The 13,472-nt window shown below is 41.0% G+C and overlaps 1 protein-coding gene across 1 annotated transcript in view; it reads right to left on the reverse strand.

Moving 5' to 3' along the window:
* The window catches only part of CHRNB3 (cholinergic receptor nicotinic beta 3 subunit), an 86,134-nt gene that overhangs the window by 18,749 nt on the left and 53,913 nt on the right, over positions 1-13,472 (reverse strand). The window contains exons 2-4 of the mRNA XM_038747381.1: positions 10,770-10,961; positions 3,520-3,671; positions 2,659-2,703 (exon numbers count right to left, since the gene is read on the reverse strand). Of these exons, the coding sequence (XP_038603309.1) occupies positions 2,659-2,703; positions 3,520-3,671; positions 10,770-10,824 (252 nt within the window). The 5' untranslated portion in view covers positions 10,825-10,961. The remainder of the gene's footprint in view (positions 1-2,658; positions 2,704-3,519; positions 3,672-10,769; positions 10,962-13,472) is intronic.

Genomic DNA, 13,472 nt, shown 5'->3' on the forward strand with positions numbered 1-13,472 from the left:
CTCTATATGTTACCGACTTGTACTTCCCAAGCGCTTAGTACAGTGCTCTGCACACAGTAAGCGCTCAATAAATATGATTGAATGAATGAATATGTGGCCTGCACAATTTCCTTTGGTAACAAACTCCAAATCATCACCAGTCAGTGGGTGGGAAACTTCAACCTTCATTGTTTGTCTAGACTGTGAGCTTGTTGTGGGCAGGGAATGTGCCTACCAACTCTTTTATACTATAGTCTCCCAAGTGCTTAGTACAGTGCTCTGCACATAGTAAGTGCACGATAAATATCATCGATTGAAATTTATTCAACCTTTCTTATTGTGGGATTTGGTGAACAACAATTCTTTGTATTCACTCTGTCTAAGCTTTATGATTTTGAAGATTTCAATCAGATTTGCTGATAATAAACTTAGTTATGGACTCTACTAATACACCAAGCAGAGAAATGACATTTAGTAGTCTAATTCTTAGAATTGCTCCAGAACACTTTTTAAAAATGGAAGTTTTGTTGGCAATTAATTCACTAGCCATCTGACATGGTAACTTATTTGTACTGGACCTTACTATGTGCCCAGCACTATACCAAACACTGGGGTAGATACAAACTAATCAGGGTTGGACACAATCTATAGCCCAAATGGGGCTCACAGTCTTAATCCCCATTTTACAGATGAGGTAACTGAGGCATGGAGAATTTAAGTGACTTGCCGGAAGTCAAACAGCAGACAAGTGGCAGAGGCAGAATTAGAATTCAGCTCCTTCCAACTCCCAGGCCTATGCACTGACCACTAGTCCACATTGCTTCTCTGCCCATGCACACACCTTCATTTTGGACCTCCTCAGCCCTGGCGATTGCTGCTGCCAGCATATGTAACACATTTATCTTTATCTTTTAGACTGTGAGCCCACTACTGGGTAGGGACTGTCTCTATATGTTGCCAACTTGTACTTCCCAAGCGCTTAGTACAGTGCTCTGCACACAGTAAGTGCTCAATAAATACGATTGATTGATCGATTGATTTATCTGACTCTCCTGATGAGCTTGAAAGCCACTGCCCAGCTGCAGCTTAAACTTGAACCTTTGATATCTTCCTTTCATGTACCCGATTTCAGGATTGTAGGAAAACGGAAGGCGGGGGCTAGTCCATAACATTGGGTCTACTTCACCTAGCTGTTTCTAATCAAGAAGTGAGTTTATATTCAAGGATGAAGTGCAAATTGGGACAATCTTGGAAAAAAGACACTGTTCAAGGCACCTTTACACTCTCAACCAGTGATGTGACCAGATTGAGCCTCCTTTCTAATGCAAATTCCTAATGGAAGGACTACTACTGATCCTCTGTATTTCACAGATTGTCTCCATACGTTAACTAGAAATAAAGCACCTGATCTGCAATGTACTAAGTATATTAGGGTTCAAATGAGATTTGAAAATTTTGAAATGAGAAAAATTTATTTAAAGCAAATTCAATGAATCACACTGAAGAAGAAACGGTGTGGCCTAGTGGAAAGAGCATAGACTTGGAAGTCAGAGGACCTGACTGTTGTCTGTTGTATACCTTGAGCTAGACACTTAGCTTCTCTGTGCCTCAGCTTCCCTCAGCAATAAAATGAGGATTCAAAACCTGAAAACCGCATGAAGGACAGGGTCTGAATCCGATCTGATTTTCTTGTATCCATCTCTGTGCTTGGTACATATAAGAGCTTAACAAATGCCACATTATTATTATTATTATCATTAGGTTCTAAACTGAAGGGAAGGATCTGCCAACTTGTACTTCCCAAGTGCTTAGTACAGTGGTCTGCACACAGTAAGTGCTCAATAAATACGATTGATGATGATGATCAGGTTTTTTAGCCTTACCACATTCTACCAAGCATTAGAACCATGGTCTACATGCAGTAGACACTCAGCAAACATTATTGATTCATCCAGGGAAACATACTAACTCCTTGCCTCTCCCCATTTGGCTTTAAATACAAGTTTTTATAGTCAACCCGATTAGTCAGGGGCTAATTATGGTTTGTAAATTATTCATACCCTTTGCATCTCATCCTTCTTGTTTCTTTCTTTTTGGGCTTTTTACTGGTCACTAGAACCATCACTAGAAAGTAGACGTCAAACAGAAAGCAGAAAACCACCGCGTCAAAGAGAAACTTCTTACCATCTCACTTCGCTACTCTGCCACTACGGCCCAGCCCACACACTTCACTCCTCTAATGCTAACTTTCTCACTGTACCTCGATCTCTTCTATCTCTCTGCCATTGACCTCTGGCCCATGTCCTGCCTCTGGCCTGAAACACTCTCCCTCTTCATATCTGATAGACAATTACTCTCCCGGCCCTTCAAAGCCTTACTGAGGGCACATCTTCTCCAAGAAGCCTTTCCTTACTAAGCCCTCTTTTTATTTTCTTCCGCTGCCTTCTGCAGTCACCTTGACCTGCTCCTTTTATTCACCCCCTCCTCCCATCCCCACAGTACCTATGTACGTATCTGCAATTTTATTTATTTATATTAATGCCTGTCTCCCCCTCTGGACTGTAAGCTGGTTGTGGACAGGGAATGTCTGTTATATTGTTATTCTGTACTCTCCCGAGCAATAAATATGATTGACTGACTAGCTATGAAAGGATTGAATTTGTAGACTTTAAAATTTACCTGTTTCAGCCAAACATTTGTTGTCATCAGCTGATTTTTTTCGTCCTAGGAAAATGGTAAAGACAACATAAATTAAAACTAAAGAAATGTTTTTCAGATCACTTCATAATTATATGTCAGTCTCTTCAGGGGTCACTTCCGAATACAGATCTCAGTATGTTGATTCTCAGTATTTCAGCCGCAATTTTAAAAGTTTCATAATCCTATCCTGCATATTTCACGGAAGTGGTATTTACGTGGCGTGGTATAATCCAGATGGCACTTTCGAGAGGCAAAGAGGTTGAATCTACGTGGTAGTGTCAAGGAATTTGATTGGTAAAGGAACAGCGGTTAGATGGTGGTGGGGGTAGAGTTCTAAAGGATTTGAAATGACAAAGGTTGGGGAACTGATGGAACTAGAGAAGATAAAGGAATCAAAATGGTTTGGGGACTTGGAGGAAAAACTGGCATTTGGCCTAGTGGAAAGAGGACAGTCCTAATCCCAGCTCCAAAGCTTGCCTGCTGTGTGACCATGGGCAAGTTACTTCTCAGTGCTTCAGTTTCCTCATCTGCAAAATCTGTCTGCTTCTGTTTCATAGGAAATCATTAGAAAAATTAAAATGAAGGAAAAATAGGAGGCGTGAAACTTTGATTACATAACTAGGGTGTGGGAATTGTTTTTGGTAAAGAATTGTTACTTAACAGTCACTTAACTTCTCTGTGCTTCAGTTACCTCATCTGTAAATTGGGGATTAAGGCTGTGAGCCCCTTGTGGGTCATGGATAGTGTCCAACCTGATTATCCTGAATCTACCTTAGTACTTTATACTGTGCCTGGCTCTTAGTAAGTGCTTAACAAATGCCATAAAAAGTTGCTACTCACCACATCCACTAATTGAGATATTTTTAAACCAAAATAGACTTTTATGGTGTCATTAGAATTGACCACAGGGCGAATCCATTTCTGATAACCCTGGAATAAACTTCTCAGGAGGGCATCTTCATTTTCGGCTATTGAACTGAACTCCACAGCAGCTAAAAGAATTAACAGGACATCTGAACAAGCAGGAGAATTTGACCTTGTCTCTTTCCATTCATAAGAAACAAAATTCTACTAAATATTAATAAAACACACATTGTATTAATGTTTTTCCCACACAAGATCACTTCAGCCCCAACCTCTTCCTCCTCAGTTTCTGTCTTTTCTCTATCAATGTCAAACCAACAGTATTTACTGATTACTCCCAAGAGTAATTCTAATCCAAATTCGATTTTCACTCCTAGCCCAGAGTACCTTTGCATACCAGGACACAAAAGGGAAGCTAACCACTGCACTCTTCCAAGCACTTAGTACATAACAAGTGCTCAGTAAATATCACTGATGGACTGATGCGAAGAGAGGCAAGTCCCACCAATGTCAGTGGCATTTTTCTCTGGGCTCCTCACTGTCAGCTTGTCTCTTTTCTCCCTTAGATTATGCCTAGTCTTTTCTAAGCCTGTCCTTGAATAAAACCAAATGTGCTGCATTTCCTTGTTCTCTTTTGCTTTTTTTCAGTCTCTACTAAACACACATACAGCAGAAGAAATAGTGGGACTGGTTGAGTTTGTCCCTTCAGTGAATCAAGAGGGTTTAATAGGTAAGCCAACTCTTTCATGCGTGAAACTTGAATAAACCTCTTTGATGTCCAGAGTACTTTTAGCACTCTAAAGACCCGAGAGAATTTAATCCTTTCCCAAAGCTAGTGCAGTCTGTCAAGTGCTTTGAGCAACTCTGAGGGAAGTGTTAGATAAATACTCTACAGACTTCCTTTGTTCATTCTGGGAAGGGTGGAGTTTAGGCTTTGGCCAGCGTTGTTTTACAGTACAAGCTGCTTTTTGCCAGGAAAATTATTCTTCACTATTTTTCAAAAGCCAGTTATTTCATCATTTACTTTGAGATTTACTTGCCTATATTGCCAGAAAGAAAGATTCTGGCACCTTGAAGCTTCTTGCAGGGGAGTCAAGTAGGAGTTGTCCCTGACAACGCTTGGTGTCATGTGGTGTGAAGAGATTCTTCAGTGACTGGGTTTGCTCTAAGTAGATGAGAGTTACTGCATCAGCCACCTTAGGCTCAGTAATAATAATAATAATGATGGCATTTATTAAGCGCTTACTGCATGCAATGCTGGGGAGGTTACAAGGTGATTGGGTTGTCCCATGGGGAGCTCACAGTCTTCATCCCCATTTTACGGATGAGGGAACTGAGGCCCAGAGAAGTTGTGACTTGCCCAAAGTCACACAGCTGACAATTGGAGGAGGCGGGATTTGAACCCATGACCTCTGACTCCAAAGCCTGGGCTCTTTTCCACTGAGCCACGCTGTTTCTCTGTAGGCTTTCTTGTGAAGTCATTTTCACTCTACCAGATTCTATCTCACTTCTGGCTAGTTGGCTAAGCCTTCGAACACCTTGCTCCCTCCTATCTCACCTCCCTGATTTCCTAGTACAACTCAGCCCACACATTTTGCTCCCCTAATGTCCACATGTTCAATCCATCACTAAATCCTGCCATTCATTCATTCATTCATTCATTCAATCGTATTTATTGAGCGCTTACTGTGTGCAGAGCAATATACTAAGCGCTTGGGAAGTACAAGTTGGCAACATACAGAGACGGTCCCTACCCAACAATGGGCTCACAGTCTAGAAGGGGGAGACGGACAACGAAACAAAACATGTGGACAATCAATCAATCATATTTATTGAGCGCTTACTGTGTGCAGAGCACTGTACTAAGCGCTTGGGAAGTACAAGTTGGCCACATGTAGAGACAGTCCCTACCCAACAGGTGTCAAATCATCAGAATAAATAGAAGTAAAGCTAGATGCACATCATTAACAAAATAAATAGAATAGTCCCACCTTCACCACTTGGCTAAAAACCACTCTTCATACTCCAACCAAACCGTGACCACGTTAAAACAATCATTCATTCTATTCCCCCTCGATTACTGCATTAGCCTCCTTGCTGACCTCCCGGCCTGCTGTCTCTCCCCACTCCAGTCCCTACTTCATTCTGCTGCCCAAATCATTTTTCTACAAAAATGTTCAGAACATGTCACCCTGCTCCTCAAAAAACTCCGTTGTTTGCCCATCTACGCCTGCATTAAACTCCTCATCATTGGCTTTAAAGCACTCCACCACCTTGCCCATTCCTTCCTCACCTCGCTACCCTCCTCCTACAACCCAGCCCGCGTACATCACTCCTTTAGTGCTAACCTTCTCCCTGTGCCTCCATCTCACCTGTTTTGCTGCCTACTCCTGCCCTACGTCCTGCCTCTGACCTGGAATTCCCTCCCTCCTCAAAGCCAACAATTACTCTCTCCTCCTTCAATGTCTTACTGAAGGAACATCTCCTCCAAGAAGCCTTCCCAAACTAAGCGTCGCCTTTCCTCTTCTCTCACTCTCCTCTGCATCGATCGCCCTGACTTGCTCCCTTTGTTCTTCCCCCTTCCCATCCCCGCAGCACTTATACGCAGATCTGTAACATCTATTTTATTTAGAGAAGCAGCGTGGCTCAGTGGAAAGAGCCTTGGCTTTGGAGTTAGAGGTCGTGGGTTCAAATCCCGTCTCCGCCACTTAGCTGGGTGACTTTGGGCAAGTCACTTAACTTCTCTGGGCCTCAGTTACCTCATCTGTAAAATGGGGATTAAGACTGTGAGCCCCCCATGGGACAACCTGATCACCTTGTTACCTCCCCAGCGCTTAGAACAGTGCTTTGCACATAGTAAGTGCTTAATAAATACCACCATTATTATTATGATTATTATTTATTTGTATTGTTGCCCGTCTCCCTCCACTAGACTGTAAGCTCATTATGGGTAGGGAATCTGTCTGTTTATTCTTGTATTGTACTCGCATTCATTCATTCAATCATATTTATTGAGCGCTTACTGTGTGCAGAGCACTGTACTAAGCGCTTGGGAAGTACAAGTTGGCAACATATACTCTCCCAAGCACTTAGTACAGTGCTCTGCAGTAAACGCTCAGTAAGTACAGCTGAATGAATAAATGAACCTAAATGAATGAATAACTGCATCTCCATCTCATCCGTCTCGCTGCCAACCCCTCACCAATGTCCTGCCTATGTCCTGGAACTTCTTCCTCCTTCATATCCTACAGACCATCACTCTCCCCACCTTCAAAGCCTTATTTTGTAAAATGGCATTTAATCAATCAATCAATCGTATTTATTGATTTATTTAAGCACTCATTATGTGTCAGGCACCGTACGAAGTGCTGGGGTAGATACAAGCTAATCAAGTTGGACACAGTCCCCGTCTCACATGCATAGTGGATAAAGCACAGGCCTTGGTGTCAGAAGGTCATGGGTTCTAATCCCAGCTCCATCACTTGTCTGCTGTGTGACCTTGGGCAAGTCACTTCACTTCTCTGTGCCTCAGTTACCTCATCTGTAAAAAGGGGATTGAGACTGTGAGCCCCATGTGGGACAGGGACTGTGTCCTTTGTTTAGAGAAGCAGTGTGGCTTCGTGGAGTAATTGACGGGCCTGGGCTTGGGAGTCAGAGGTCATGGGTTCTAATCTTGGCTCCGCCAGTTGTCAGCTGTGTGACTTTGGGTAAGACACTTAACTTCTCTGTGCCTCAGTGACCTCACCTGTAATATGGGGATTAATGTGAAGCCGTTGTTGGGTAGGGACCAAGGCCCTGCTGAGAGCTCAAGGCCCTGCTGAGAGCTCACCTCCTCCAGGAGGCCTTCCCAGACTGAGCCCCTTCTTTCCTCTCCCCCTCGTCCCCCTCTCCATCCCCCCGTCTTACCTCCTTCCCTTCCCCACAGCACCTGTATATATGTATATATGGTTGTACATATTTATTACTCTATTTATTTATTTATTTATTTATTTTACTTGTACATTTCTATCCTACTTATTTTATTTTGTTGGTATGTTTGGTTCTGTTCTCTGTCTCCCCCTTTTAGACTGTGAGCCCACTATCGGGTAGGGACTGTCTCTATGTGATGCCAATTTGTACTTCCCAAGCGCTTAGTACAGTGCTCTGCACATAGTAAGCGCTCAATAAATACGATTGATTGATTGATTGATAGGGACCGTCTCTATATGTTGCCAACCTGTACTTCCCAAGCGCTTAGTACAGTGCTCTGCACACTGTAAGTGCTCAATAAATATGATTGAATGAATGAATTTGCTTCTGCCTATGGTAGTAATGTTATGAGATGATCTCCATTTGAATCCAAAAGGAAAAAACTGTTCTGGCTAAATTAAGTCTTTTTAAAAGAAAACCATGCGTTGATTTGTCACATTCTTGTGTTGATTAGCACAAGCTAATCAACTGACCTTTTAACTTTGATCTTCAAGCTTTTTCCTGAGGGAAACAAGCCCCAAAAAACTAGAAGCTTGGAGTTAAAGTAGAACGCTGAAAAATATTCCATTTATTCATATTTTTGTGTTAATGGTATAAAGAAAGGAAAGATTGGGATTGAGTTGGATGCTTTAGAGCTGTCTTGGACTAGAGAGGGACATGGATACAACCCTGCATCTGGAATATCGGGCTAAGTTCTGAGGTCTGGGGACCTTGTGAGAAAGTAAATCACTAAATTTCTTTATTTGTCTCTAAGGAAAATGTATTCTAAACTTTCATCAATAAATTTTATCTTCTAAAAACATGTGAGCCCACTGTTGGGTAGGGACTGTCTCTATTTGTTGCCAAATTGTACTTCCCAAGCGCTTAGTACAGTGCTCTGCACACAGTAAGTGCTCAATAAATATGATTGATGATGATGATGATTCCACCGATTGGGAGGGGAGGTCTTCTAAAAGCAACAGGGTCTAGTAGATGGAGCATGGGTTTGGGAAGCAGAAAGACCTAGCTTCTAATCCTGGCTCTGCCCCTAATCTGTGTGATCTTGGGCAAGGCACTTCACTTCTCCATGCCTCAGTTACCTCAGCTATAAAATGGGGATTAAGATCGTGAGCCCCTTGTGGGACATGGACTGTGTCCAACCTGATTAGCTTATATCTGCCTCTGCACTTAATACGGTGCCTGGCACATAGTAAGTGCTTAACTAATAGCATTCCAAAAAAACCTGATAAATCTCCATCTGATCACAGGAAGATAATTGGAGGGTTTTTTTTCCCCTTTGGCTAAATCCTCCCTGCAGCTTTACTCACAATCGATTGGCACTTGGAGTCGGAAGACACTTCCCTCTAGACTACGCGTGTTCTGGGCGGAGAACATGCCTACCATCTCTTTTACACTGTACTCTCTCAAGGGTTTAATACAGTAGAGAAGCAGCGTGGCTCAGTGGAAAGAGCATGGGCTTGGGAATCAGAGGTCATGGGTTCAAATCCCAACTCCGCCAATTGTCAGCTGGGTGACTTTGGGCAAGTCACTTAAATTCTCCGGGCCTCAGTTCCCTCATCTGTAAAATGGGGATTAATGTGAGCCCCCCGTGGGACAACCTGATCACCTTGTGCTTAGAACAGTGCTTGGCACATAGTAAGCGCTTAATAAATGCCATCATCATTATTATTATCATACTCGCTCAATAAATAATATCATAATAATAATAATAATATCATACCACTCAATAAATATGATTGACTCAGGTGGTTCTCACAAGGTTGTCCCGAGGCTTTCTATACAGCAGTGACCCTCTAACTAAATTTAGGCCACATTCCTTTTTTCTCTCAGTCCCTGTCCCTCTTACTCTAAGCCTGCTTCTCCACAGGGAGTTCAAGTTCCAAGTTGAAATATTTTCCCTTCCCTAGCAGATGACACAGGCACGGTTCCCTTCTTTTTGTGCTCAGCCCTAATGATGTTTGCTGTATGACCGAACAACAGCAGATTGCTTCAAGGCCTATGCCTGAATCACCACAAGCAGTTCTTCTTCCCTTCCAGAATGAACATAGGCTGGATCCGGGTTTAAAATCCGAGCTCCCTAGACTTGGCAGCAAGATACGCTGCAGCTCAGAAGGCGGACTTGGCAAGTCACCAAGCATCATCTGACAAACCAACTACTGATGAATATGCAGAGTTGTAGGAAAGAATCTGTCTTTTGTGCTCACCCTATTAATGTCAGTTTGTTTGGAAAAGCTAATTTTTTTTGAGACTTACCAATACAGCATATACCTTGATAAGCTGAAGTTGAAACCAGAAGCGTAGGCATGAAAACACTCGGAAAAATCACATTTAGAATTTCGACAAACTCAGTGTATGAAAGAGAGACATCTGATGCATACGGTATACACTAAATCCTTTTTGGTTTTCAGTAAGATGGCCTGGTTAGTTGCGAGTTCACTGGATTAGAATTTAGGGAACTGGATTTTATTCAAGGACCTGCTATTGATTCCCTACATTTTTCTGGGAAGTCACTTAATCTTACGGCCTCAATTTCTACATGTGAAAAATAACTATCAAAAAATGGGGCACCTGCAGAGATCTTGGTTATTCATAAATACAAATTGTTGTTTTTTAATCACATTTATTGTGTTTGAATCAGTGTTTGAAATGGTTGCTGATATAAACAGAATGGCACTGGGCTAAAAGGAATATAAATCAACCAAGAAGATTGAAAGCTCAGAAAGGAGGTGAACATACATGAAATGTTCTATTTCTTCAGTTCTCTCTCTTTTCTACCTTGTCTTTTTTATCTTTCATTCTCTGTTCTCTTCTGCTCTCTTTCTCTTGTTTGTCTGTCCTTTCTCACCCAATTCTCCACTCTCAGTTGCGTCGTGTGTGCATATATGGTTATATGCATACATGTATATAATATAGTGGCAAATTTAATCCATTTTCTATGAAGATAGTTTTTTTTAGTGACCCTGCCAATGACTTTCTGGCTATAATATATATTACTACATAGGATTCTTGATTCTAAAACAATTTCAAAATAAAACACAGTAATCCTAAAAATATTATTTTAAATCAAAGACATGAAATGATCATTTAGAAGTGAATTGTGGCTCTATGATAGAAATATGATTTGGCATTTGACATTTTCAATGGTTAATTATTTACCATTGTAAGTACTAAATATAATTTCAGTCCCTAACTTTATTAAACAATATTGAGTCTCAAAAATTCCCACATTTCTCTTTAAATTAATAAATTGCACTTACCTGAACTGGAAATTCCAAGAATGAAGAGCACTACAATAGCATTTTGCAACAACATGGTGTCAGGCTTTTGAGGGGATATTTTTTTCTTTTTTTTCTTTTTACAGGCAGTAAATTTCCATTATAAAAAAAATGGCCTTGAATAGAAAATGCACTAATTCAAATCATAAAAGGATTATGAGGATACGGATGTCTCTGAAAAGAAGGATCAGAGGAATTCAAATCATTTCTCGCAACAGGATGAGGCATTGTAAAGTACAGTTCATTGATTTCTAGTCAGCTGTCACATCCTGTAAAGTCTAAAAAATATCTCTGGGTCCTAACTCCTGACTTATTTATTTATTCTCTTTTAAGGGTTCACAGTACAACAGTGTCAAGTAGAAGAATTGCTGTAGCATATTCAGAGTAAGTCCTCTTTGGGTCATTTATTTACAAAAATGAGGGAATAAGTTGTTTGTTTTTTTTAACCCCTCCTAACAGTAAGTTGGAAGGTTTCTTTTGTGTTGTCTCTCTTGATTTGAATATAATTTTAAAAATTAATGTTTAAAAAAGGAGCTTTACCTGGTTTTTAGGGTAACTCAAAGGTTTTATTTGTGATACCACAAGACTTCCACATAGCACTGTTAGGTATGATTTTTGGAAACCATACTATGCCCTGAACTTTCTTGGAATGGATTCCCTCTGTTCCTCAGAGCACTTCATGGACGAAAACAATGTCTGTTTGTACAATTCAATTTTTTTTTTTAATGAAATGATGCCAATAGCACTTCTGTGTCCCTGAATAGTTTCATCTGTGAAAAGAAGCACATTCTCTTGCATTTTTCATGGACACAAAATCAATCAGGCAAATTCTCAAAGTTGTATTTTGTCATTCCTTTCTTGTCTGCGTTTCATGGAGCTCTGTCTATAGGGAGACTTTGAAAGAGTTTAGCTGGTGCAGATCCTTGCAAACTCTTTGCCAAAAAATGCAAATAGGAATAGAGGAATGTTTTAGGTGGGAGTACAATGGCATTGGTAAGTGTGGGCAGAGTCAGTGTAAGATTTGCCGGCTTAATGATTTTTTTTTTTAATTGTCAGTAACATTTGTCAGTTTTACTAATGTGAAAAAGAGAAAAATGATTTGGGAACATCCTTAATATTTTGTGGGCACTTTCACCATAATAAAGTATGATGTAAATGCATTAAGTTTTGATAACCAATTGTACTTGAGAGTCCGCTGTGGGCCGAACATTATACTAAGCTCTTGGAAGAGAACATAGATGTAGGAGAAATGATCTCTTCTCTCAAGGAGCTCACAGTCTATCATAAGGCCTACTTTGTCAACTCTTATCATTGTCTCTGTCAAGAAAATTTCACACATTTCATATCCAAGTCTCTTTAGTTTTCTCGTATTATTTCTACTTGCCCAACTAAGAACAAGAATGAGAAGAATAATTCCTCTCCATCTGATTTTGGAAAATAGTTCTTTCTGCAATAATGCAGGCTTTTAGCTCACAATTAGATGGAGTGCTACTGAAGTTATAGAATATTCTTCCCAGAGCACATGTGTGTCTGGATTAATAATAATTAATAATAATATAATAATGGTATTTAAGCGCTTACTATGCGCCAGGCACTGTACTAAGTGCTGGGGTGGATACAAGTAGATCGGGTTGGACACAGTCCCTGTCCCACGTGGGGCTCACAGTCTCAGTCCTTATTTTACAGATGAGGTAACTGAGGCCAGAGAAGTGAAATGACTTGCCCAAGGTCACACAGCAGACACGTGGCAGAGCCGGGATTTGAACCCATGACCTTCTGACTCTCAGGCCCGTGCTCTAACCACTATGCCGTGCTGCTGCTTCTCAAACTAGATCATAGGATCTTTGACAACAGGGATCATGCCTACTATCTTGAACTCTCCTAAGGGTAAGCTTAGTTCATTGCTCTGAACTAAGTGCTCAGTGATTACTACTTATTGGTTGGCTATAATCCGATTCACCAGCTGACACCAGTAATAATAATAATGGCATTTATTAAGCGCTTACTATGTGCAAAGCACTGTTCTAAGCACTATGGAGGTTACAAGGTGATAAGGTTGTCCCACCGAGGGCTCACAGTGTTAACCCCCATTTTACAGATGAGGTAACTGAGGCACAGAGAAGTGAAGTGACTTGCCCAAAATCACACAGCTAACTGGCGGAGCAGGGATTTGAACCCATGACCTCGGACTCCAAAGCCCAGGTACTTTCCACTAAGCCATGCTCTGGATGCAAGAAGAAATGGTTATATAAACTGACTGTGGGCAGGGAACATGTCTACTAACCGTTATATTGTACTCTCCCAAGTGCTTAGTACAGTGCTCTGCACACAATAAGCACTCAATAAATACGACTGAGTGATTGATGTTAATGTTCATGCTGCTGATCAGTAATGTAGGCTCATTCTTAACTATGTTTCCAAAAAGGGAAAAGGAAACACACAGGAAAATTTATAGATCAATCAATCAATCATATTTATTGAGCGCTTACTGTGTGCAGAGTACTGTACTAAGCGCTTGGGAAGTACAAGTTGGCAACATATAGAGACAGTTCCTACCCAACAGTGGGCTCACAGTCTAGATACTTAATATTAATAATAATTGTGGCATTTATGTCCTTTTTATATGCCAAACACTGTATTAAGTGCTAGGGTAGATACAATAATCAGCTCTGTCCCACATGGGGC

The sequence above is a fragment of the Tachyglossus aculeatus genome, chromosome 5, assembly GCF_015852505.1.
Source record: "Tachyglossus aculeatus isolate mTacAcu1 chromosome 5, mTacAcu1.pri, whole genome shotgun sequence".
NCBI classification, from domain to species: domain Eukaryota; kingdom Metazoa; phylum Chordata; class Mammalia; order Monotremata; family Tachyglossidae; genus Tachyglossus; species Tachyglossus aculeatus.